This window comes from Lampris incognitus, chromosome 3 (assembly GCF_029633865.1).
Source record: "Lampris incognitus isolate fLamInc1 chromosome 3, fLamInc1.hap2, whole genome shotgun sequence".
Lineage (NCBI taxonomy): Eukaryota > Metazoa > Chordata > Actinopteri > Lampriformes > Lampridae > Lampris > Lampris incognitus.
In genome coordinates this window covers 77057611-77084657 of record NC_079213.1, presented here as the reverse complement: position 1 = coordinate 77084657, position 27047 = coordinate 77057611, and the positions used below count along the sequence as shown (strand labels likewise).

The 27047-nt window shown below is 39.5% G+C and overlaps 2 protein-coding genes across 2 annotated transcripts in view; one reads left to right on the top strand and one right to left on the bottom strand.

Moving 5' to 3' along the window:
• The window catches only part of tmem131 (transmembrane protein 131), a 49630-nt gene extending 22588 nt beyond the window's left edge, over positions 1–27042 (top strand). Inside the window, exons 13-41 of the mRNA XM_056275715.1 lie at positions 350–458; positions 607–760; positions 873–1043; positions 1321–1431; positions 1864–1998; positions 2207–2311; positions 2420–2506; positions 2848–3003; positions 3115–3190; positions 3288–3402; positions 3525–3663; positions 3807–3916; positions 4016–4088; positions 4262–4413; positions 5943–6085; positions 6971–7157; positions 19611–19796; positions 20922–21077; positions 21966–22423; positions 22528–22712; positions 23026–23156; positions 23245–23363; positions 23443–23595; positions 23691–23841; positions 23973–24088; positions 24188–24269; positions 25575–25678; positions 25798–25949; positions 26034–27042. Of these exons, the coding sequence (XP_056131690.1) occupies positions 350–458; positions 607–760; positions 873–1043; positions 1321–1431; positions 1864–1998; positions 2207–2311; positions 2420–2506; positions 2848–3003; positions 3115–3190; positions 3288–3402; positions 3525–3663; positions 3807–3916; positions 4016–4088; positions 4262–4413; positions 5943–6085; positions 6971–7157; positions 19611–19796; positions 20922–21077; positions 21966–22423; positions 22528–22712; positions 23026–23156; positions 23245–23363; positions 23443–23595; positions 23691–23841; positions 23973–24088; positions 24188–24269; positions 25575–25678; positions 25798–25949; positions 26034–26300 (4283 nt within the window). The 3' untranslated portion in view covers positions 26301–27042. The remainder of the gene's footprint in view (positions 1–349; positions 459–606; positions 761–872; positions 1044–1320; positions 1432–1863; positions 1999–2206; positions 2312–2419; positions 2507–2847; positions 3004–3114; positions 3191–3287; positions 3403–3524; positions 3664–3806; positions 3917–4015; positions 4089–4261; positions 4414–5942; positions 6086–6970; positions 7158–19610; positions 19797–20921; positions 21078–21965; positions 22424–22527; positions 22713–23025; positions 23157–23244; positions 23364–23442; positions 23596–23690; positions 23842–23972; positions 24089–24187; positions 24270–25574; positions 25679–25797; positions 25950–26033) is intronic.
• Positions 4991–27047, bottom strand: part of si:ch211-201h21.5 (uncharacterized protein LOC555526 homolog) — a 30736-nt gene continuing 8679 nt past the window's right edge. Inside the window, exon 7 of the mRNA XM_056275713.1 lies at positions 4991–5000. The gene's annotated coding sequence lies outside the window, so the exon portion shown is untranslated. The remainder of the gene's footprint in view (positions 5001–27047) is intronic.

Sequence of the window (27047 nt, the reverse complement as noted above, 5' to 3'; positions counted from 1 at the left end):
AGGCTTCCTTTTCTGAAGCCTCGATGATTTTCAGATAAGCAGTGTATGAATCAATACACTCTGCAGGAAGACCATACCCTCCTTTTGGATATTTTATTCCACCTTTATTATTTGTGTTGTACCACTGCTTAGCAAGTTGCTTTTGATGAGGTTTATTATTAATCAAAATGATGAAATAAGGCAATACACAACAAAATAGAGCCATGAAAATGCCTGGTTATAATGTAAAGCAGAATTGCAATATAGACAAAATGGCCAAAGAAGTGAAAAACAAAGCAATCTTACTTTATTTGGGTTGAATTTTACAACTTCCTCTAATGCGTGATCTCTGTTACTTGTTTCATTATAGCTTCAAAAGCAAGAAGGCCATATCAGTTCTCTGGCAAAATAACAGTTAAGGCAAAGGAAAAAAGTTACTCCAAACTTGAAATTCCATACCAAGCAGAGGTTTTAGAAGGGTAAGTTATATGTGTCAGCACATAATTATGCATCTTTAATTTAGAGAAGTGACATCCAAAACAATCAATAATATGTGCCTACACATTAAAACCATACTTTGCACACCCCTGAACATTGTCAGTTAAAGTTTGTTTGGTCCTTTTGCAGCTACCTGGGGTTTGACCACACAGCGACTTTGTTTCATATCAGGGACAGTCCTGTTGACCCAGTGGACAGACCCATATTTCTCACCAACACCTTCAACTTTGCAATCCGAATACACAATGTGTCCCTCCCAGAAGAGGCCAAAACCATGTTTAATGTGAGTGCCACCACAATGTAGGTTGACTGTCATTATGACTTTAGAATGTTACATTATTTAGATTTAGAGAGATCCAGATGACTTTTGTCAATTTCTCCCTTTTTCATTTTAGGTGCAGAACTTCAGTATGCCCATCCTTATACCCCCACATGAATCCCGTTACATCTTCTCCCTTCTCTTTCGGCCAGTCCGACCCTCTATCCACATAGACAGTAACATTCTGCTCATCACAAATGCCTCAAAGTTCCACTTGCCTGTTCGGGCTTACACAGGCTTCTTGGAGGTACACACTTCGTGCATTACTCACATGAATATGTTTATTACATGTTTACTGTGCATACTAGCAAGCACTGTCACAATGCTATACACACAATATCTTTAGGTCAGTTGGGTTATGAATTGGGAGTTCATTTTAACTTTTTCTAAGCAAATGTTTTTTCTCTTGATCTTATCATCTTTCTGTTGTTTATTTTGGTTGTCTGCATTTCTTGATGTGATGATTTTGATGGGAATGAGCTTGGTTAATGTGCTGTTTGTTTCATGCTCTCTTGTTTGAACAGCCCCTGGTCCTTTTGCCGAGTCTAAAGGAGAACCTTCTGGACTTTGGTGTTCGCAGTGCCACAGACACCAGCAGCATCGTGTTTGTAGTGGTTAATAGTAATCCCATAGAGGTGAGAATGAACAGTATACTACAAAGCACACACACCATATGTTGTTTACCTATATAATGATGGATTTTACAAGTGTTTTTATGGGATTAAAAAGGGGAAATGTCTTGCTCTTATTTTACCAAACTCTTTACATTGTGTATAGCATGTGTATTTTCTCTTGATCTCAGGGCAGTTTTTTTTTTTTAATGGGTATGTTCATTTTTTCCACCCATACCTCATTAAAATGTTGGCAGGCATCATTTAGAATCATACAGACAAAAACTTCACTGATAATTTCAGTATTCAGAAACCACTTTGCTGAATATTCTTGCTGGGTTTCAGTGCTGTCCAATAGTGCAACTGCGTAAGCCTTCAAAAACTATGATATATCTCCTTTCCAAAAATGGGATGTTTAGCCATCTTGGAATTTCTCAACCCTTTTTTGTCTTTCAGCTGGAGATAAAGTCTTGGCTGGTCACAGGAGATAGCCTATCCATGGAGCTGCTGAAAACGGAGAAAGGGAACAGGACAGTGGCTTTGAGCCGCATTGAAGAGCTGCAGAATACCTCAGCATCCCATCACAAAACAGTAAGCAATCTGCATGCTTGAGAGAGAAATGTTGTATAGTCTGGCCTCATATTGTGTTGCCAAAGCCCAGTAAGTTTTTTTTTCACAAGGAAGAATTTGATTGTAGCTTTCAGTCTCACTGGAAAGGTATTGTGAACTTGTTTAAAGTTATTGCGCATAACAAGATCAGGTAAATGTGCTTAACTAATGATTTTTTGTCTCTGCAAAGGTCATACTGGCCTCAGGCTATTATGCAGCGTTTAGAGTGACACTGGTGGCCAAGGCACTGGAGGGCATGTATGATGGAGCCATACACATAACCACAGATTATGAGGTGGGCGATCAGTTAATTTTTTTTTCTGGACAATTCTTTGCTTTGGAAATGTATATTGCACTACTATATACTCTAGCCTAGCCACTGATAAATATTTCTTTCTTTCAGATTTTAACCATCCCTGTGAAAGCTCTAATTGCTGTGGGAACATTAAACAGCTCTCCCAAGCACATCATTTTGCCACCCTCCTTTCCAGTAAGTAACAGCTGCTGATCTCTGAAATTGAGTAGACTTTTACTTTACTTGTATTTACTGCTTATGGAGGTAATACGTTACATTTTTCAAATCTTTCAAAGTCTCTGTCTTTCTGATCCATTTGCTAAATAGTGGTTGACCACCATGAGTCATATATAGTCAAAGACAGTGTTTTTTTCTGTTTTGATGTGGAGTGAGGTTTCACGCCTGAGCCATACTGCGACCAGGTTCTTCATAAGATTTCAAACATATCCTGAGGCAGCTTCACTCTTCTTTGTAAACACAAGAAATACAATGGTTTGTACCCTTGACAAATCTGTATGTATCGTCCCTATTTTTAGGGGAAAGTTGTTCACCAGAGCTTAAGCATACAGAGCTCTTTTACGCAGAAAGTGAGGCTGCAACAGATTCGCCCTCTGACAACAGAAGATGTGCGCTTCTATTACAAAAGGCTCCGCAACAATAAGGATGAGCTGGAGCCGAAACGCAAATCAAAGGTGGGCTCTCTTCCCCAGAGCAAATCTTTAGGCAGCATTGTGGATTTACAAACCAAATCATAATATTACAAAAAATGCACTTTTTTCTCTTCCATTCTATTTCTATTGCAGGTAGCAAATATTTATTTTGATGCCAGCTTGCAATGTGGTGATCACTGTTATGTGGGACTGCCATTTGTCCTTAAATGTAAGTGCTCTTGAGAGTCAAGTTATTGCATTAAGCTCGCCTCAAAGATTACCACCAGCCAATATTTAGCAGGTGATGTTTCTCTTTTCTTTTACAGCGGAGTCCAAGCCTCATGGACTTGCCTTACAGGAGGATATCTGGGATGCTGATGTGGATCTACACCAAAAACTTCTCAGACGATGGAAAGAGCTGAAAGAGCGCTCAGGCCATGAGTAAGTCATATGATGCTTAAAGGCTCCTTGGACATGGACTATTAGATTTCACAGTGAATTGATTGTACCACACTTGCAGTCTATTTAGAAAACATCATGAGATTTTTTTCCTTTTACTGAAGGGTTGAAGCCATCTTTGAAGTAAACACAGACCTCCAGAAAAATGTGCAAGCTAAAATTACAGCGCAGTTGACTTGGCCATCGTTAGTCAACTCTTCACAACAAATTATGTTCCCCCTGACAAATACAAACAGCTCCTCTGTGAGTATAAACAATCAACCTTTTATTCATGCATACAGTTACAAACTTACTGGCTTACACACATATATATACCACACATAACACACACACACACACACACACAGGCTCACCATTATTTATAGGTATAATCTATTACTTTGCAGGATGAGAAGGTGGTTCTAGAGAACCCTGCCGACGTCCCTGTTTTTGTCCAGGTTTTCCCCTTAGCTCTGTTACCCAACCCATCAGTGTTTTCTGGAAAGCTAGCTGACAGGTTGGTACTCCCCAAAAACCCCAGTATTATTTTAATGTTGCTTGTCTCTGCAACTTGCAGAAAAGGCAATTGGTGGTCCTAACCAGCTATCTTTTGCAGGCTGCCATCGGGAAATTTGTCCAACATAAACATTGACACAAACACTCTGGAATTCCAGATCCATAGAAATCAAGTAAGTAATACAATGGGTATGATTTGCTTTTTTAACAATGTAAGTTATGATGCAGGAGTTGAGATTTAGCTCATTGGCATGAAATTGAATTGCTGATCACAATCCGATTGTCCATAACAGGGCCAACATGTGGAAGCAGTTTCTCTGTAATTGGAGCTATGTTTGTTTGGCAGACATCCTTAATGAAGAGCAGCACAGGGTTTGTAGAGGGATCAACTAGACCCTTTGTCTACAACCTCCTCCTCTTGCCTGGAGAGGTCAAGTCCTTCAGTGTGAGATTCACTCCAGTCAACAACCACAGTGTCTCCTCCCTGCTCATTGTCAGGTATGTGTTTGGAAAAGACTTAATGCCAGGGTTTTTTTTTTTTCAAATTATGTTTATTGGTTTTCAGTTTTACAGATAAGTTCAATGTAAATAAAATTTTGTGTTTTACCAACAAAAGAGCAAAAATGGCAAATAAAAATTGACAGAGGATTAAAAACCAACAAAAACCCAGAAGGAAAAAAAAAAGGGGGGGGGGGTTCTGGTTGCTTAAAAATTCAATATGAAAAGATTCATCGATGCGGTGTATCCAAAAACAATGACAATGACTGTAGGTCAGCAAGTATGAGGAGATTTAAAACTTAAATTCAGCATAGTCCAGGAAAGGACGCCACATTTTCTCAAATTTGTCGGCAGAACCACGAAGAATAAACCCGAGTTTCTCTAGTTTTAAGTGCTTTATGACATCTGTCAATCATAAGATTAAGAGATGTCATACAGCTGGGAGGCTGTGGGTTTTTCCAATTTTGGATAATTAGCCTGTGTGCTAATAAGATTATAAAGGTTGCAATTGTATAATTAGCTCCTCTAAGAGGACTATCCTCTTCCATTATGTCGAATATGGCAATCAAAGGATCAGGTTCAATCATCTGCCCAAAAAACATCTGATGGAGTTTGAAAAATAGATTTCCAGTATTTAGATAATTTAGGACAGAGCCAGAATAAGTGTGCCAGTGTAGCAAGGAGCTGCCTACATCGGACACAGATAGAAGCTACATTAGGATACATTTAGGCAAGTTTTACTTTGGAATAATGAAGACGATGTAGTACCTTGAATGGTATTAGCCCATGCCTATTGTATATTGATGCTGTATATACATTTTTCAAGGCGTCTTCCCACTGGTCTTTTTACGTCCAATCCCAAATCATTCTACCAAGCAGATTTTAGAATAACTAGGGAAGTGTTCTACGTAAATAATCATATACAAAGGATATTGCTGCTTTAGCAGAGGGATCGAAGGAGAGCAGAGATTCCATAGATGTATTGTTGGGCAATCTATGAAAGGATTATGTGTGGGATCTAATAAAATAGCAGATTTGGAGAAATATAAAAAATTGAGTTTGTGATAGACTGTTCAAAAAGAGGGGGAATATTCCATTAATGTAAAGAGCTTTCATAGTTTCAATACCATTACGCTTCCACCACTCAAATCAAGTGCCAATTATGGAGGGAGGAAAAAAGTGGCTGAGGGACAAAGGCGCAAGACGAGAACTACTTTGCCATCCAAACTTGCCTTATTTTGGACCATTGGACCATTTTTGACCATTGGACCAACATTTGGATTTTGGTTATCCTTTGTATAATTTAAAGGCAAAAGTAAGTGAAGAGAAAATAAGTGCAGCTAAGGAGGTAGGGTAACATGATGTCTGCTCTATCTGCAGCCAGGCTGGATCACTGTTAGGCTTGAATGGTTGGATCCAGAAGGAGAGGGTGCCAATTAATGCCAAGTTTTAATTAAAAAAAAAAACTTCTCATCAGTACATATTCATTAATGTTTTGAAAATATTTGCTTTGTTTGGCATCTGTTCAGGAATAATCTGACTGTGATGGACACAATTGTGCTACAAGGCCAGGGTACGACAGAGAGCCTGAAGGTTGCAGGGAAGTCCCCAGGACAGGGGAGCTCGCTGAGGTTCAAGATGACCGAGGCCCTGCTTAAAGAATGCACAGAGAGTGAGTTATTATCACTGAAGATTCACTTAGTACACTTGAACATGGAATATGAGAGTAAATGTGACCAGTTATCAAAGTTATTTCAATTTTGATCTGTAAATATAGTTTACTAATTTTGTAAATGGTTTAATCCAATAGAGAGATGACTCATTTCTCCAAGTTTCATAAATTCTCATCAATGGTGTCTGAGATCACTCATGACATGTGGATGAACAAATGATCGATGTGGCTACCACCTTTGGCCAATCTTGTAATTTTGAAAATGGCCTAACGTGATGGTGAGATACATCATTTCCCCAAGTTATTACAATCAGTGGTATCCAAAATATCATGTCTTTACAGACAAATGAATGATTACAGCAAACACACAGAGAGCTATCCATATCCCCCACCAATTAAGGCAGATGTTCACATACTATAAACATTCCAAGGTAATATTGCAATAATATGCCCTCATTCCTTTCATCTTAAGCATTAAAAACAAAGCAATGACTTAGAATTCTCTAGCATGGAAGCTCAGAAAAGGGGGGGAAAATTAATACAACAAACTTGTGCAAAAGGGAAGTCACATTAAGATATAAACAACTTTAAAATTGCATAAAGTAAACCAGAAAATTAATTATCATTGCCAACACAGTAGATTTAATGGCAGATCAGTGACCTCTTTATAATTAAGAAGTACCTCTGTGAGGTCCTATATACTGGATGTTATTTGTGTGAGTTATTCAGTGACCAATTGAATATGACTGACTGTTGTTTAAGAGCTTTCGATAAAACTTGCATTATAATATATTTTGTTTCATTGCCGACCTGTTTGAAACCCATTATTGAGTCCTCTATTTGTTCTCCAAGGACTGACCTTCTTCCCCACTTCTTCTGTTTCAGAGACAAAAGTGAAGGAGCCAATTTTCACTCTCAAAAGAACATTCAAAGTAGAAAACACAGGCTTGCTCCCGACCACCATTAGATCAGCAGAAATCAATGGGCAACCTTGTGAAGGATATGGATTCAAAGTTCTCAATTGTCAAGAATATTCACTCAAACCAAATGCTTCAAAAGATCTTGTTATACTGTAAGTGAAAAAGTTTTTCTGTCTTCTTTGGTCCTATTTCTGAATCAGTATTTTGCAGACCTTTCAGTAATAAGTCTATATTGGATCTGTGGTTTTAGAACTAGGTCAGCATAAAGATGTCTGTATTGCATCAGAACTCCAGTCCTAGGTACGTACATCAACTGAAGAGAAAGTGTATGTATTTCATGTGTACTTGGTGGTGTGCACTTTCCTCATTACCCACAAGCTCTATTAATACTTCAGCCACTCTTGGTGAGTAAGCCTTTGGTAAGAAGATGAATTAACTCGGTTCCTCTGGAGCTTCTCTGCCCACAGTCCTCCCTTGCCTTCTTGCTTTTTTTTAAAAAACATTTTTTAATATATATATATAGCCAAAATTTATTCAAAAATCTGCACATGTAATGATACAAATTCATATTTGCCTTTTAACACTAGAACGACCAGGATTTCACTCCTACCTAAAATGACCATGGGCCGTCAAAATGATGACCAGTTTTTAAACTCTATATTCTGTCAAGATAAATACCCAGTTGAGATATTAATGCATTGCAAATGTTAGTATGTCTGTTAGGAAACGACTGACACGAAAATTAACATTTTAACAGCTATAATACTATTTCTAAACAATTTAAACTTCAGAGAGACATGGTCGAATCGCAAAATAGAAAAAGTGAAAATATCACCTGAAAAACAAAACGGAAAACACATATCAGGAATCAGGAGCACTTTGTCATTTCACTTCATGCACTTGCGTACATGAAATAAAATGAAATGCCATTATCTAACAAATGTAACAAGGCTTATAAAATGTGAAATGTAAAAAAGGAACTGAAAATAAATATTGAAACAGTCCCAAACAATGGAACTTAAAAACTACTAGAACGACCATGCTTTTAAACTTTATATTCTGTCAAGGTAGATACCCAATTTAGATATTAATGCATTTCATATGTTAGTATGTCTGTTAAGAAATGACTGACACTAAAATTAACATTTTAACTTAAATACTACTTTTTTAATACTATTTTTCAAACAATTTAAAATGGCCGCTGTCCAATGCCTGTAAATACTGCCAACGCCTTGTGGTAGTCATGGTGCGTCTGAAACGGCATCTGTAACCAGACATGTTGGCAATAATCAGAAATCACATTTAGACTATTACTCTGCAGTGGAGAAGGCTAGTTTGTTTCTAAGACAGAGCAATGAACTTCGCGAAGGAAATGATGCGACCAACACACATCATAAATAGTGACATGACGTGCACGATCACGCGCAAATTACGAGCAGTCTTTTTGACTGTTCATGGTCATTTTAGGTAGATCATATCATAACCTTTTTTGTTCAATTGATCTAAAACTAATTTGTATGCAAATATATGCAATTTTAGGAACACTCAAGGAGTGGCAGGTAATTATCTTTTTTTTCCCCCACAAAGTTATTAAACTTTGAAAATCCAAAACTGTCAAAATGATGGCCTTGGTCGTTCAAGTGTTAAAACATTATCCCCCCCTTAGCCCCCAGAAAACCCCTCTACTCATAAAAACAAGATAGTGATAAATAAAATAGCTAAGTAACAATAATAGTAATTGAATACATTACATAAATACAGATAACAAAATAATTGTACAACTAAAAAAAAAATGGAATGGGCAACTAGTATTATACAAAATCGTCATGTCAACCTAACCTTAAGTACTGCCTGCACCCTACAATGTCACAGTTCAAGATATATGTACCCATACACTGTTACATCTGCACACATATTTACCCACTCATACATACTTAATGTACCTACGTACACACAACTGTGTGCATATGTGTGCACCCCCCAGAACAATTCACAGTTATCTTCATCCAATCTTACTTCCGACACTCTAGTCCAATGGGATAGATTGCATTGTTTCAAAGTAAAAGATGAGGGGCTGGCAGTGTTTGTAAAAATTTTCAGCTGAGCCATGGACAGAAAATGTGATCTTTTCCAATTTCAGAAATGACATGAAGTCCCACAGCCAGGACGTGTTTGAGGGGTGTGGGCAACTTTTCCATAAGAGGAGAATTCGATGACGGGCATTTAAAGAGGCAAAGGGAGATTATGTTAGTTTGTTTTGGCAGTCATTCTAACACCTTCCTCAGGGACACCAAAGATAGCAGTCTTAGGTGATGGGTCCAGAGTCAGTTCCAATATCTTCGATATAAGGTCAAAAAAAGACCTTCAATATTCCACCAGGCTTGGGCATGACCAGAACATATGAGTCTAGTCTGCTGGTGCCTGAGCACATCTATCACAAATATCAGAGAGGTTTGGATAGATCTTAGATAATCTAGCTTTACTAAAATGGAGCCTATGAAAAACTTTGAACTGAATGAGGCTACGCCTCACATGGGAGGATGAGTTTATTGCATCTAATGCAACATCCCACCATTCATATGAAAAAGTGATACTCAGTTCAATCTCCCAGTCTGTCTTAATCTGATGCAGAGCAGAGCAGCATTTTCTATCTGCACTGCTGATAAAAAATTGTATATGAAAAAAATGTGGCCTTTTGACAAGTCAGTCACTGCAATAAGATGGTCAATGCCCGAGGCCGGTGGAGCCTGCGGAAGGTGTTGGATTTAACAAAGCTACAAATTTGGAGATGCCTAAACAAATCAGAGTGCCGCAGGTTGAATAATTGTGCAAAGCTAGCAAACAGGCAATCAACATAAAGGTCACCCAGGCAGGATAGGCCTTGTCTGCACCAGGTGGCAAATCTTGAATCAGTCTTGGGTGGTAGAAAGAAATGATTGTTACAAATAGGTGTATCTAGGGGCAGAGAAGTCCACCCGAACTTTTGCCTAATTTATTGCCAGATTGTCAAGGTAGTAATAACTATGAGGTTAGAGGAGTGCTGTCTAGGAAGGCTGCTACACACCAGGGGTTTTAAGAACTAGGTAGTGACAAGAGTTAGCTTCTAGTTGGATCCAATTATTATCTGTATGTGAGAACCAGAGCACGATTTTATGTATGTTATTTGCCTAGTAATATGATGGAAAATGCGGTAGACCAAGTCCCCCTTGTGACATCCCCCTCTGGAGCAGAGATTTAGAAATTCTTGGGGTTTTATCCCCCCATATAAAATTTGAAATTATTGAATCCACTTGACAAAAAAAGTGTTTAGGTAGAAAAATGGGTAAATATTGAAATAAGCATAAATATCTGGGGAGCACATTCATTTTAATGGATTGTACTCTACCTGCTAGAGAGAGGAGTAGGCTGTTCCATCTCTGCAGATCAGTTTTCACTTTAGTTGTTAAAGCTGTAAGATTTTCCTCACGTAGGGAGTGGATGGAGTTAGTAATATTAATTCCTAAGTATTTGAACCTAGTGCTAGATAACTTGAAGGGGATACTAGATTGGGGTATTCCCTGGGCCAACTGATTAATAGGAAAACATTTGTTTTTCTGTATATTTCATTTGTTCCTAGAGGAAGTTCCAAAGGATTCAAGAGTGGCTGAAATATGTGAAATGGAACTTATTGGATCGGAAACATAAAGGAGCAGGTCATCTGTGTACAAAATACTTTGTGCTTGACTCAACCTCTTTTAATACCCGAAAACAACTTATTAGCTTTCAGAGCAATTGATAGCAGTTCGATAACAATGGCAAAAAGGAGGGGGGAAATCAGGCAACCTTGGCGTATTCTGCGGGAGAGGGAAAAGAATTGTAATCGCTGATTGTTGGTACATACACAGGCCTGTGGGGAAGCATACAGTAAACGTAGCCAGGATGTAAATTTCTCTCCAAACCCAAATTGCTTTAATGTGAAGAATAGATGGCGCCACTCAACTCAATCAAAGGCTTTTTCTGCATCGAGAGATATAACCACTTCAGGATTGGACAGAAGTGCAGGGGCGTGAATGATGTTAAGGATTCTCCTTATGTTTGTGAAAGAATGACTGTTTTTAATTAATCCTGTTTGGTCAACGGCGATAATAAGATGGCAAAATAGTCTCAATTCTACATGCAAGGACTTTAGCAAGTAGCTTTTCAACTACATTAAGAAGTGAAATAGGCCAATAAGAAGAACATAAATTAGGATTTTTATCCTTTTTAAGGATCAGTGAAATAGCGGCTTGCGTAAGTGTTGGTGGTAGTGTACCTTGTTGGAGAGAACCCTCAAACATTTTTAAGAGTAAAGGTGCTAACTGATTCAAAAACCTTTTATGAAATTCCACAGGGTAACCATCTGGTCCCGGGGACTTCCCACTCTGCATTAACTTGGTGGCATCGGTTATTTCATTAAGATTTGTTGGTGTCTCCAATTTTTTGCGGCGTCCCTGAGTTAATTTAGGAACATTGAGCCCATTGAATAAATTTAATATGTCAACATCATCTTCATGTCAGTCAGATTTGTATAGATCAGAATAATAGGCTCTGAAAGTCTCATTAATTTCAGAGGGGTTAGTTGTCAGTGAACCTAAATTATTGGTTATTTGAAAAATTTGTTGTGAGGCCATCCTGCCCTTCAACTGATGTGCGAGAAGGTGTTCTGCCTTTTCCCCATGTTCATACAATGTTCCCCGTGCTTTAAGCAGCATCTTTTCTACATCCCTAGTGGACAAAAAGATTGAGCTCAGTCTAGAGACCAAGTCTCTCCTTGAACAACTTAGGAGATAGCAACATGGGACATTGGTGGTCTAGAACAGTTATTGCTTCTATAAGCTCATGCTGCCATCTCTTTCGTGCTTGTTAGTATGAGCAGTGAATGAGATTATCTCATCCCTAAGGATGCCTTAAGCATTTCCCCTAATAAAGATGGGCTGGTATCTTCAGTTTTGTTATGTCTCCAGAAAGAGCTCCAGAAAGAGATTAAGTGATAAGATTACAAAATTTGGCATCAGGCAGAAGCGTGGAATCCAGTCTCCAGGAATGACTATGTTGGGCTTCAAAATATAAGTCAAGTATCACAAGTATCACAGGTCACAATTAACTATAGAGGAGTATTCAACTGAGGCCACAGAGGGAAGAAGTGTCTTATCTATCGAAAAAAAAATCTGGTAACACTTTAGTATGGGGAACATAAAAAAACTTAATTACTAGTGAATTAGTAATGATCAAGATGTCACTTTAGTATGGGGAACATATTCTAAGTAACAAAAACTTAATTTACAGTAATTTAACACTATTAACACTTGTAGTTTTGTGTTTTGTTATGTAAGAACAGACCATATTCATTAAGTGTTAGTAAGGGAGAATAACTCTTCTTGTGGTACTACCACCTTATAAAGTCCATACTAAGCAAAGCATATTGAGATGGTACTACTAATAAGCAATAATTCTGAGGTTATAGAGGGAAAACTCATAGTTAATGGCTTACTGGTTGTATAATAAGGCCATGCAGAATAAGGCATTAATGAGTACGTAATAATGACCAATTAAGAGCCAATATGTTGCTAATTTGCATGCTAATAAGCACCTAATTAATGGTGACTATGTTCCCCATACTAAAGTGTTACCAAAAATCTATTTGGGAGTAAGCGTTATGGACGTGAATAAAAAGAATAGTGCCCATCAGTTGGATGACAAAATCTCCATGGGTCGACACAGCCACACTGATCCATAAAGGTAGCCAGAGCTTGTGACATCTTGGAAGGTGTAACCATTCTAGAGCTAGATCTATCTAGAGTGGGATCCATCACACAATTAATGTCTCCTCCAAATATTACCTTATGAGTGTATAAAGCAGGAAGTGACACCATAAGTTTTTTCATAAATTCTACATCATCCCAATTTGGGGCATACACACAGACAAGAACAACTGGATTTGGTAGAGGGAGCCAGTTACTATAATATATCAACCGTTAGAATCACAGATGGTATTCGAGGGAATAAAATTGACATTTTTATTAGTCAGGATGGCTGCACCTCTCATTTTAAAGTTGAATTTGGAATGAAAAATGTGACCTGTCCAGGGCCTGCTAAGATGTTGGTCTATTGTGCGCAAGTATGTTTCTTGTAAGAATGTGATGTCTGTATTTATGTGTTTAAGGTGAGAGAATACAGATCTGTTCAAGCCCCCTACATTCCAAGAAATAATTTTAATGGAGCCTCTTACTGATCTGTTTATTGGGTTATTTGCCATAACAATCTCTGATATTCAAATGACAGTGGAACACAGTGATCTGGTCCAACTGATAAGTTGTTGAATATATGCGTAAACCCAGTATAGTGCTGCAGCAAGAAGATGGTGATAGATAATGTTGACATGGTTGACTTGGATGTAAAAGGAAGACATGAAAGGGGAAGAAAAAAAGAAGAAGAAAGAACCTCCCCCCTACCTATGCTCATCTTCCAACCTATGATGAGCTGCAGGTAAAACTACTTACTAACCTCCGGGATAACTGAGAGCATTAACCTTCTATCCTTAAGACAGAGAGCGCTGATGAACTTGCATATTAACTACTAACACACACCGCCAGGTTTCAAAGTAAAACAGGAACACAGCAGAGTAGCCCGAGAATGCCAGAAAATAACAAGGTGGTTGGCCTAGCAAGGTTGTCAAAAGAAAAGTCCAGCTAATCGGGACTCTGAGATGATGCCTTTTGTATAAGGAAGAATAATCCTATACAGCTAAGTCTATAACTACGCTGTATGCTCTATTTTTATAATTGCAAGGAGATGTGGGATAAATATAACCCTGTTGGGAATACTCTGACCCACACTGCACAGATGTGTCAGTTAACATCAGGGCGAAACTATCCCTGCAGGCAAGCCAGAGGCTGTATCTGCGTATCAATACGTTATAGCACACGCGGAAGCAAGCACCACACACCACGTAACTTGAACTTGTGGCTCACTTAACAATATCTATGGCATGAATAGGTCACTCCAATGGAAAGAAACATCCGAACTATATATATATATATATATATATTGATATATACACTACCGTTCAAAAGTTTGGGATCACCCAAACAATTTTGTGTTTTCCATGAAAAGTCACACTTATTCACCACCATATGTTGTGAAATGAATAGAAAATAGAGTCAAGACATTGACAAGGTTAGAAATAATGATTTGTATTTGAAATAAGATTTTTTTTACATCAAACTTTGCTTTCGTCAAAGAATCCTCCATTTGCAGCAATTACAGCATTGCAGACCTTTGGCATTCTAGCTGTTAATTTGTTGAGGTAATCTGGAGAAATTGCACCCCACGCTTCCAGAAGCAGCTCCCACAAGTTGGATTGGTTGGATGGGCACTTCTTGCGTACCATACGGTCAAGCTGCTCCCACAACAGCTCAATGGGGTTCAGATCTGGTGACTGCGCTGGCCACTCCATTACCGATAGAATACCAGCTGCCTGCTTCTGCTCTAAATAGTTCTTGCACAATTTGGAGGTGTGTTTAGGGTCATTGTCCTGTTGTAGGATGAAATTGGCTCCAATCAAGCGCTGTCCACTGGGTATGGCATGGCGTTGCAAAATGGAGTGATAGCCTTCCTTATTCAGAATCCCTTTTACCCTGTACAAATCTCCCACCTTACCAGCACCAAAGCAACCCCAGACCATCACATTACCTCCACCATGCTTAACAGATGGCGTCAGGCATTCTTCCAGCATCTTTTCATTTGTTCTGCGTCTCACAAACGTTCTTCTTTGTGATCCAAACACCTCAAACTTGGATTCATCCGTCCACAACACTTTTTTCCAGTCTTCCTCTGTCCAATGTCTGTGTTCTTTTGCCCATCTTAATCTTTTTCTTTTATTGGTCAGTCTCAGATATGGCTTTTTCTTTGCCACTCTGCCCTGAAGCCCAGAATCCCGCAGCCGCCTCTTCACTGTAGATGTTGACACTGGTGTTTTGCGGGTACTATTTAATGAAGATGCCAGTTGGGGACCTGTGAGGCGTCTGTTTCTCAAACTGGAGACTCTAATGTACTTATCTTCTTGCTCAGTTGTGCAACGCGGCCTCCCACTTCTTTTTCTACTCTGGTTAGAGCCTGTTTGTGCTGTCCTCTGAAGGGAGTAGTACACACCGGTGTAGGAAATCTTCAATTTCTTAGCAATTTCTCGCATGGAATAGCCTTCATTTCCAAGAACAAGAATAGACTGTCGAGTTTCAGATGAAAGTTCTCTTTTTCTGGCCATTTTGAGCGTTTAATTGACCCCACAAATGTGATGCTCCAGAAACTCAATCTGCTCAAAGGAAGGTCAGTTTTGTAGCTTCTGTAACGAGCTAAACTGTTTTCAGATGTGTGAACATGATTGCACAAGGGTTTTCTAATCATCAATTAGCCTTCTGAGCCAATGAGCAAACACATTGTACCATTAGAACACTGGAGTGATAGTTGCTTGAAATGGGCCTCTATACACCTATGTAGATATTGCACCAAAAACCAGACATTTGCAGCTAGAATAGTCATTTACCACATTAGCAATGTATAGAGTGTATTTCTTTAAAGTTAAGACTAGTTTAAAGTTATCTTCATTGAAAAGTACAGTGCTTTTCCTTCAAAAATATGGACATTTCAATGTGATCCCAAACTTTTGAACGGTAGTGTATATCAACACGGATACAGGAAAAAAGATTTTAATGCATAGCAGTGCACTAAAATCTTTTTTCCTGTATCCGTGTTGATATTCCGCTCCTCATTATTCGAGCACTCAACACCATTGACGGTTTCGGAAAACAAACGCTATATGATTGCTTATGGCATGAAACAGGCTTGTACTGTCCATTAAAGATTTTACTTGAATCACAGGATAATTTTGCTCCTTATTTGTTGAGCACTTTCCCTTCCGTTGAGTGTTTCATTTAACAAAGTTAATATATATACACACACACATACACGCATAATCACATACGCATACGTACACAAATCCCACATCATTACCTAACTGAAGTGTCACCACTATTTAAGAGGCAGGTCCTGATTTTGTAATGAGTGCAGTTTGAGAAGGATCAATTTAAGTTCGAAGTAGTCCACAACATTCAATGAATGTAGTAGCCAGCCGTAGAGGCTGTCCGCTTTTCCACGCAATGACAGCCTGAGGGAGCTGAAACCACAGTGAACGCCGCGGTGGCAAAAGGTCCAGTCGCAGTGTCCAAAATCAATGCTCAGTTTACATCTCCACACTCCAGTGGTAGAAGTTCACAATCCAAAATCAAGAACTAGCATCACAACGAAGAGCTTTAGTCTGGTTGAAACAATCAAGCTTCAAAAAGGGCTGAGGTGTACACCAGGCAAATCAGCTGACCATTGTGATATCTGTGACTATTCAGATGCATTTCCCAGTCCAAATAGGGAAAACTCGGCAGTATTCTAGGAGCCACGTTCGTTGCAGGCTTGCTTATTCAGCTAAGTTCACCAAGTGTTGATTTTAGAATATTTCAGCCTCTTCTGCATTGTGAAACTTGTGCTTGACGTCCTGGTTCTTGAGTGAAAGCACAGCTGGATGGTGGAGCGTGAACCTAATGCCTCTCTTGTAAAGTTTGGATTTGACTGTAGTGAATGTGGCACGCTTCTTGGCAAGCTCACTGCTCATGTCTGGAAAATAAAGATCTTTTGACCCTAGTAGACAAGTTGTTCTGGTTTCCTCGCTAAGGCAAGTACCTGCTCTATCTCTTTGTAGAAACGCAAATGATCAAGGGTCGGGGTTGTTCTCCTTCCCCAGGTTTTGGTCTCAACGTATGGTGTGCCCTGTCAAGCTCTGGTGGTGAGGTGAACGATTAATCTTGTAATATGTAAACAAGCATTGTAGACATGAATTCTGTAGCCAAACAACCCTCAGGTAGACCAACTACTCTTTAAGTTGTTATGATGAGAGTGGTTTTCGAGGTCTTCTGTCTTGTGTTTAAGATGCTCATTTTCAGTTTGGAGTTGTTTCACCTGTACTTCAAGGCTGGCTAACCTGTCGCTATGGTAGGAAAGAGTGGTTTCCATTGCAGTCATACAAGGGCCAAATTCCTCCACCTTGATTCGAACCGCATTTAAGGTTGTTTGAATGGGAGAGAGTTAAGCTTGTGTTTTGGCTGCAATCGCTGCTCTATTCTCCAGTTCAGCTATCAGGTCGGAGATGGTCAGAGTAGAGTTGGCTACTTCAGGTGTAGCTGTGGTGGCCATTGTTAGCTTAACCATTGGAAGCATGGCAGGGTCCGTGGTTGAAGTTTTTCCTTTCTGGGCGCCTGTCTTTATTTTGTCAGACATTATCCAGAGTTAGATTGTGGCCTGTTCCTACAATGCTGAGTACACTCAAGGTTTACTGACAGTGTGTATAATAGGAATTTAGGAGGTCGCTCAGGAGCTGCTCTCTGTGTGTCTGCTTCACTCGGTTGCCATACCGCAAGTCACCTTGCGTTTAAGGGAAAATAAACCTGTAAAGTAACATTAATATAGTTTACATTTATGAACATGAACAGCCTTCACCCAAAGCTAGAAAATAGAGGGATGAGACCAGCTAGATCTAATTCCCTGAGCTGCTTATATATATATATATACACAGTGCATCTGGAAAGTATTCACACCCCTTCACTTTCCCCACATTTTGTTATGTTACAGCCTTATTCTAAAATGGATTAAATTCCTTTTTTCTCTCTCATCAATCTACACACAATACCCCATAATGACAAAGTGAAAAAGGTTTTGTAGAAATTTTTGCAAATTTATTAAAAATAAAAAACAAATACTGCATGTACATAAGTATTCACACCCTTTACTCAGTACTTGGTTGAGGCATCCTTGGCAGCGATTACAGCCTCAAGTCTTCATGGGTATGAAGCTACAAGCTTGGCACACCTACACTACCGTTCAAAAGTTTGGGATCACCCAAACAATTTCGTGTTTTCCATGAAAAGTCACACTTATTCACCACCATATGTTGTGAAATGAATAGAAAATAGAGTCAAGACATTGACAAGGTTAGAAATAATGATTTGTATTTGAAATAAGATTTTTTTTACATCACACTTTGCTTTCGTCAAAGAATCCTCCATTTGCAGCAATTACAGCATTGCAGACCTTTGGCATTCTAGCTGTTAATTTGTTGAGGTAATCTGGAGAAATTGCACCCCACGCTTCCAGAAGCAGCTCCCACAAGTTGGATTGGTTGGATGGGCACTTCTTTGAGCAGATTGAGTTTCTGGAGCATCACATTTGTGGGGTCAATTAAACGCTCAAAATGGCCAGAAAAAGAGAACTTTCATCTGAAACTCGACAGTCTATTCTTGTTCTTAGAAATGAAGGCTATTCCATGCGAGAAATTGCTAAGAAATTGAAGATTTCCTACACCGGTGTGTACTACTCCCTTCAGAGGACAGCACAAACAGGCTCTAACCAGAGTAGAAAAAGAAGTGGGAGGCCGCGTTGCACAACTGAGCAAGAAGATAAGTACATTAGAGTCTCTAGTTTGAGAAACAGACGCCTCACAGGTCCCCAACTGGCATCTTCATTAAATAGTACCTGTTAGAGCCTTGGAAACCCACCACCACAAACAAGTAATGTTACTAAATAGGAAAGGCCCAGGGGCCTATCAAATATTTTACGGTAAATGTGTATAATAACTGCTGAGTTGGTAAATTTACAGACTGACCGATAATTCTGCATAATGACCATTTTCCCAAATAAACCATGGGTGCTACACATTGGTGGTGGTTGAAGTGAGTTACCCCCTTCACCGTGAAGCGTTTTGGGTGTCTAGAAAAGCATTATATAAATGTAATGATGATGATGATTATTATATTATACAAAACTGTGACAGCAGCAGCCAGAATAAAATAAGTTGGCACGGCAGCCCATTAGATTTTAAATAACTTAGCAAATTAAGCTCTGGTGTAGGTCTTTCTTTACTGATTAACTCCAACTTTTCATTAAAAGATTATCTTGAAAATGGTGTGGATAATACATTTGCAACAATGTCCTCCTCACTAGAGGTAACGTTACTTATGAACCAACAGGCTAACTAGCTAGCTAGTTTATTGCCATTGTATCTTGTGATTCATGTTCCCCTGCAGTGGGTAGAACTTGTCATAAAGTTAGTGATAACAAAGCCCACCCATTTAGAGGGAAGATGTTATTGGTCAATTTTACTGTCATTTGAAATTACTCTGTCATTGAATTACTATTGCTCGGACCTCTGTAAAATTATAGCTGGACCACCAATCACAGCTGAAAGCATAGCATTTTCATCCAGAGCAACTGCAGAGGCAGCAAAATTCTGATAGGTAGATAAAGGAGCTTCTTTCATTTCACCCTTCACATTCCAACACAAACTGAATAGGCAAGTTTGAAGGGTTTATTTCCTCAGAAACATTTTGTTTAAATGTTGATTGTGAAATTATGAATTCATAAAACTAAATTGAAACTGATGACCTTTTTAAATATTATTTTTTAGAATATCTTAAGGGCCTAGATGGCCCTGATGGTTCCCTTCTGGATTTTTGGCATATTGAAAGCAGAACTTCCCTGTCTTTCAGGTTTACACCTGATTTCACCTCATCTCGAGTGATCCGGGAGCTGAAGTTGGTGACGTGTGGTGGCTCTGAGTTTGTATTTGTTCTCAACGCCTCTCTGCCCTACCACATGTTAGCTGCATGTGCTGAGACCTTACCCAGACCCAGCTGGGAGGTGGAGCTTTATATTGTAGTCTCTCTCATTATGAGGTAAGCATCACTCCATTCACTAAACTTCAATAATAATTTGGCAGTGACACCTTTTTAAATGTTTTAGCTCTTCACTCATCACTTTGGATGCCAAATGTTAGGAATTAGGTCAGTGTGTGTGCATGCCTGCATGGCTGGGGGGGTGTAGGGATGTAACTGGACAAGTTCAAAGGTCATAGTTACTCTCAGGCAGTCAGTGTGCCTTTAAATTTGATTTTATATTTTCAAAACTGTCATGGAGCTGTTGAAATTTTTCTGAGTTTGACTTCTGAACGGATATTGTCCTAAAATATATACAAGTCTCAGCGTTTTTGGTTTTTACCGATTTTTCACCGAAAAATACCCAGATTTTTAAACTGATTTTCACTCTGATTTTATGTTTCCACGGAACCAAAAGCTGTTCCTGTTCATGTGACGTTATGTAACAGTGTCCTCTTGTGGCGAAATTCGGCATGCTGAATGGCTTTGAAAAATAAAAACCAAAAACACTGAGCCTTGAATATATAGCAGAGCAAACCAAATGAATTTCTGCACACAATTTAAGAAACGGAGAACCTTTCTATTGGCTCTTCATATCCAAATGGGTTGTCCTGCACTGACCACAAATGATATATTGTTTGTTAATTATATTTGGAACACTTGGGAAGTATCACTGACATTGACACTTTTTCTGTGATCATCTGATTAAAGCTAGAACAAATACCTAATTTTTGCCATTAAAATGTGCCGTTTGTTGTAAATTCTGACCCAATTCATTTTAAGAAATCAAAGTCTAAAGCTCAAATCTTTGAACTCACTGTCCAGAGACATTCCTAAATGCTGTGCTCTTGAATATTTCCAAGGCTCAGTGTTTTCGGTTTTTATTTTTAAAACCATCCAGCATGCCGAATTTCGCCACAAGAGGACACTGTTACATAACCCCACACGAACAGGAACAACTTTTGGATCTGTAGAAACATCAAATCCGGGCGAAAATCAGTTTAAACCGATCTGCTCCTTTTAAAAAATCTGGGTATTTTTCGGTGAAAATCGGTAAAAACCAAAAACGCTGAGCCTTGAATATTTCAAAGTGTTCCTCCCCTCCCTAACCTAAACTACGGCTTTATTCTCAACTTTTCTGTTTAGTTCCATGTTCCTGCTGGTGATTGCCACAGCCTACCTGGAAGCACAGGGCATATGGGAGCCTTTCAAGAGACGCCTCTCTGTAGAATCAAATTCTACCTTGGAGACGGGAAGACCGTTTGACCTCAGGGAAATAGTGCAAATTCACAGTGATACAAAGTAAGTACTACATTGGGATATGCAACTAATAACAGGGAAGGTGGTAGGGGCCATATAATTCAGTAGTTCCTACAAAGAGGCCAAAAGTGTGCATGTGTGTTGCCCTAAAACTACACTATGACACCATTATTATATAATGTGACTCTAATAGGTAGTATCCATCAGTTTTGTTTGGGGTTTTTTTTTTTTTCCAGAATTACTCAAGTTGGTTCATGAGCTAGAAACATTGGTTTTTACTGTAAGAAACCCACAGGTTAAACGGGAGCTTAAGTGGCGTTATCTAATGTAATTTAACTTGCAAGTATAATTTTGTCCACAATTTTATCACAGTATTATCCATATGTACATTTAACTCACCCTTAATAATGAGTAAATTAGTAATTAATAGTGATGTTGTTAAGTAATATCGCGAGCATGCATTAACTTGGCCAGCTTGACAAATAAAGGAAAAGCAACTCATAAAAAGATAGTTGTTCACTAAGATCATTTTTCTAAGTCCTTGTTTTAAATGTTCAGATAACCTTAAAAAAAACCCCAAAGGGAATAATAAGGGAGTCCTTATGAAGGTGCCAGTGAGGCAGTGTGATTTACATTAGTTAATTACTACTGGAGTTCACAGTGAGCCTAGTGAGACAGTTGAGTTTAGTTAGAATTAACTGGAAGATGATCATATTCAGGCTCTCCAGTGTCCTCTGATGTCATATGACAATAAGAAATGAACTAATTGACTGGAAAATGCAAAATCAACTGCTCACTGGTCACAAAGTTGGTCTCAATTTGTTCTGTTGGTTGCTCATCCCTGGTGTAACCTGAGATGTGCTCTGGCTCAGTGAGGAATGGCATGGGTTGTATATTCCTGTTTGATGGTACTTTTTTCTCAATTTGCAGCCTGAACGATTACAGTAACTCACACCATAGCTCCAGAGGATTATATGGGTCCAGTAGTGTAACATCCCGGGTTGGGGGCCGACAAGGTAACAGCCGTACCTTATCAGATCCAGACGGGCAGGATAGGAGGTCGAGGATAGGCTTTGGCCGTTCATCTATGCAAGCTACTTCCTCCCACCTGGCCAAAGGAAGTTCCAGTTCAGGCCAAGACGGCCCTCAAGCTGGATGCCAAGTCACATCTAGGAAGGCTAGAAACTCAAAGCAACAGGTGACAACAGGCGTCCTGGACCTCCAGAGCCAAAGCCTAGTCGGGTCAGCTCTGACTCAAAGAGGCATCTGCCCTGAAGATGCAGAATATGCTAATCTAATAGGGGCCATGGACAATGACATTGATCGGCCAGAAACACCTTCTGTGGAGGTTTTACAAGAACAGAGTTCTCAATCAGCAAGAAACAAAGGTATCTACGTTTGTTTTTCTTGTGGGATATAAAGGATGTTCTTTGTAATTATCCCCGTAGTTTGAAAGAAGTTGTGCAAATCCTCTGTTTATATCCTTGTGCAGTGTTGGAACCGAAAGGGAAGCTGCGGGGTAAAACGAAAGCCCAGAGAAAGAAGGAGGAGAAGGAGAAGAAAGCTAAAGTTAAAACACAGGGAGAAGAGATAAAAGACATACTTGCTGACAACGATGACAGCTCCTCAACCACTACAGAAACCTCCAATCCAGACGTAGAGGCAAGCATTAAAGAGGTATAGATACACTTTTTCAAAGAGGCATATCAGAACTATCACCCAATACAGGAGTTTTTGCACATGCTCTCAGGGATCTTGGAGAAATGGACAGACACACCTCTGGTAACAATGTTTTACAAAGTCTGCATATGGCTCAAAATCTGTTGTTTGTGATCCCTTCTTTTTCTTATTTCAATATTATCTAATGTGTAGTATGATATTCATCATCTATCCCAGCTGAGGTGGTAAGGAGTAAAATAGTTTATTAAAAAAGTATGGAGGGTGTGCAAATGCAAACAGTTGGGATTTAAAAGCATGTTTTCCCTCCCAGGAACCAGTGAAAAAGAAAGGAAGGACAGTCACCACAGAAAAAGAGAAAGAGGACTCTCCAAATTTTTTAATCAAACCCAAAAACAAGAAACAAGGAGCCACAAAGAAAGAGAATCAAGCAGATAAATTCAGGTGAACTTCCTTTCATTGGACAGCCGTAGATGGTCATTTTGTCTTTTTATCCCGTCACTGACACTGAATAAAATCTTTCTTTTCATAGTTCTCTTGAGTTACCTTATGTAACACCTCTGGAGAACAAACAACGCAAGAGTTTCACATCTAAAGCACTTCACCCTCTCCCCAGTGTCCCAAAGACACAAACTCTTCAGAAACAGAGAGGTGAGTTTCCTCAACTGAATTCCATAAACTTTGTGCTTCAACAAATTGCCCCTCCAATGTGCCTTTTTTGTGTGTCCAGTGACTGGGAAGCTGGAAGACGGACGTCCTTCTCTACTGGTTAAGCTGCTCTCCAATGGCTCTGTCCCAGAGCTTGGCCACAGCAGCAGCTCAGAAGGTGAGAAGGAGTTTACCTCTCCAGAATGGGATCTTCCGCTCCCTAAAATCAGCAACCGTAAGTTCATAAACTCCTTCCGTCTTGTTTCCAAAACCTTATGTTCACATCAGCCTCTTTAATGGCTACCTCTTTCCTGCTCACGACACACTCAGAAGCAGATAGTCTTCAGCAGATCTCCATACAGACAATGAATGCAGACCCCTTTCTGAAAAGATCCATTTCGGCCAGGACCTGCTCTCCTCCACCATCCTCCCCCAGCTTAGTGTCCAGAGGCACCTATAGTAGTGTACTAAACACCAGCAGGTAACCATTTGTCAAAATCCCCACAACATAAAATGCTCTAATAAAATCTTTTCTTTTTGTCTTTATTCAAAGTTGTAATCAGACTGACATTTAAAGTTGGTGTTTGGCTTGCTCCTGACATTTTTCTCTAGTGAGGGAAACCTGAAAAAAGTCCAAGGAAATAAGTTGCCTATAGCTACTTCACTCCCTGGTAAAAATGGGAATCCCACCTTTGCTGCTGTGGCTGCTGGTTATGACAGAAGCCCAGGTGAGTAGCTCACACTAGATCAAGGTGTACAAATGAGCCCCAAGACAGCTTAGGTTTTGTAAGATGCCAGTATGCATTTTGCTTTGTGCTTCTTGTCAGGTGGCACTGGTCCAAGTAAAGCTGAGAACCAAGGGAAGACCCTAGCTCACATGACATCAGTGGAGAGCGATAGCTCTGACAGGTAATTTCGAGTTTTTTAAAATTTAACATTATGGTTGTAGTTCTGAATAATGCTGAGTCCCCAGAGCCAGAAATCTGTGTGTAATTATAGACTTGGAACTTAATTTTGTTAGCCACATAGAGGCAGTAATTAGAAGGACAGCTTAGGTTGGATGGTTTGGAGACCAAGCAAGAAAGGCACGATTGAGATGGTTTGGACATATGCGGAGGAGAGATGCTGGAAGGATGCTGAATATGGAGCTGCCAGGCAAGAGGAAAAGAGTTTTATGGATGTGGTGAGGAGGGACATGCAGTTGGCTGGTGTGACAGAGGAAGATGCAGAGGACAGGAAGAGATGGAAATGGATGAGCCGCAAAAACGTATTTCTAGTAGATTAGAATATCGTAATGGTCTTTTTTTCTGGTCTCCCCAAAAAAGCTACCAAACGGCTATGGCTCATCCAGAACACTGCTGCTAAAGTTCTAACAAGCACTAAGAATTTAAATTCTGTACAAACAACATCCATTGCACATCTGTCCATCTTCAGTGAGAGATCCCTCCTCTGTTACTCTCCTTGAGGTCTTTCTATTTTTTTCTCCCCATTATTTAGGGAGTTGTTCCTTATCTGATGCGAGGGTCTAAGGACAGGATGTTGTATTGCTGTAAAGTCCACTGAGGCAAATTTGTAATTTGTGATAATGGGCTTTACAAATAAACTTGACTTGAATTAACAACTCCAGTCCTCAGATATCTTCACTGGCGTCCAGGGACTCACAGAATCACATAATAAAATATTGCTCCTTGTGTATAAATCTCTTCAGGGTTTAGGGCTGAAATACAGCACTGACCTGCTTTTAGAATATGAACCTTCCAGGCCTCTCAGGTCGTCTAAGGCTGCTCTGCTGGTGGTTCCCAGGGTAAAAAACAAACGTGATGAGGCAGCGTTCAGTCATTATGTGACTCACAACTGGAACAAACTACCTGAAGAGACTAGTTTTGCCCCAAGCGTCAACTCATTTAAATCCAGATTAAAAATGTTCATGTTCACAACTGCATTTCACTAAATCATTTTATTTATTTTTTATCTTGTTCTTTCTTTTTGAATTTACTTTGTGTATAAAATCCATCCATCCATCCATCCATTATCCAAACCACTTATCCTGCTGTCAGGGGCGCAGGTATGCTGGAGCCTATCCCAGCCGTCATTGGGCGGCAGGCAGAGACACCCTGGACAGTCCGCCAGGCCATCACAGGGCACGCATATAAAGGTCAATTATCATTATTGCCTTGCCTTAAATATTGTTTGTTTTTTTAAATTCACCTACAGCTCTGGATTATGGAGTCCTGTTGACACAGCCAATAGTCCCAACTTCAGTTCTGCTAACTCATTCTCTGCATTTGGACCGAATAATTCTTTCAATCTGACAGGAGGTAACCCAAATGTCTTATCATTGGTCAACAAAGGATATTAAAATGAAGAGAATTATATTAGTGTTGCATGTGATTAGCTGCATTTTTGGCACATTCAAGCGGGGGTGTATTTGTTTCAGTTTTCAGTGGAATGAATTTCCCAAAGACATCAGAGCCTCAGCAAAGCTGGCCTGAGTTCAATGCTGTTGCCTCCTCCATCTGGGATGTCCCAAGTAGCGACTCTCTGCATTCCTGGCCCAGTAGTTCTGGCTCACCAACTGCCCCAACTGCGGTAAGCCCTGATTTGCTGCTAATGTAAGATATTGTCAGATATACACTTGCCTTTCCTGCTATAATCTTCTGCTTTCTTGTGTAGTCGATCTTGGGAAATGCACGCAATCCGTGGTCCACAACAACACCCTTTGGCAGCTCTATTTGGTCTACAAATGGAGACTCTGCCTTGCACTCCTTTGCCCCATCTGCCAATTCGACACCGCTTAATGATTTGGTCAGCAGTCCAGCCCCACCCACACCAGCCCCGGCTGAGATGAGCCGGACTTATAACCCTTGGAGCATGTGGCGCCCCACCCTGAGTAGGCGGAGCTCTGAGCCCTGGCCTAACCCCTCTGACAATGGCAACTGAAGAGACAGAACTTTTCTTAGCTTTAGTGTACAAAGTACATTATGGATATGATGTACTTTAATGGCTAAAGTGTTAAGACTTTTTTTTTTTTTTTTTTAAATCGGTGAATCTCAACAGCAGCCAATGTTCTAAAATACATAACACATTTGGCCCATGCTTTAGGTTACCAACCCCATGTTTAGTTCTCTACAGCTTTCTATTTGGGCGGGGGGGAATATAAATTTCAGTTGGATTTGTTTTACTAGCTGCCCATCCATTAAATCAAACGTATCAGCATGGCATGTGTTGCTGTCGCAACAACATTTTGCTCTATTTTAGAAGTCCCTAGCATTTTGGTAACGCTGCATTATTTCTGGAACTGATATGTTCACAGCTTCTCTAAAGTTCAGTATTACTATGTTGGAACAGGCATTTTGTGTTAAGCCATGTGTTCTCTGTTTAGACAGTTACTTAAATTTTCATTTGTTTTCCTGGCCAAACTGTATTATGAAAATTGGTTATGCAATTAATATCTTATTAAATTATGACCCTCTTCACAAGGGTATTGTGGCATTAGGGCTCTTTAATACCCAACAGCTACATTGTTCAACACATTCATAGCCAGAAAAAAATACTGCTGATCCTCCTTGTTTTAAATTTGGAATTTTCCCAAAATGAGACTTTTGTTAGAATAAATCAAATTGGGAGGTTTCTATTGTGCATTGCCTTCATGCGTCAGCAAATTGAATAAAAGACAACTTTCAAAGC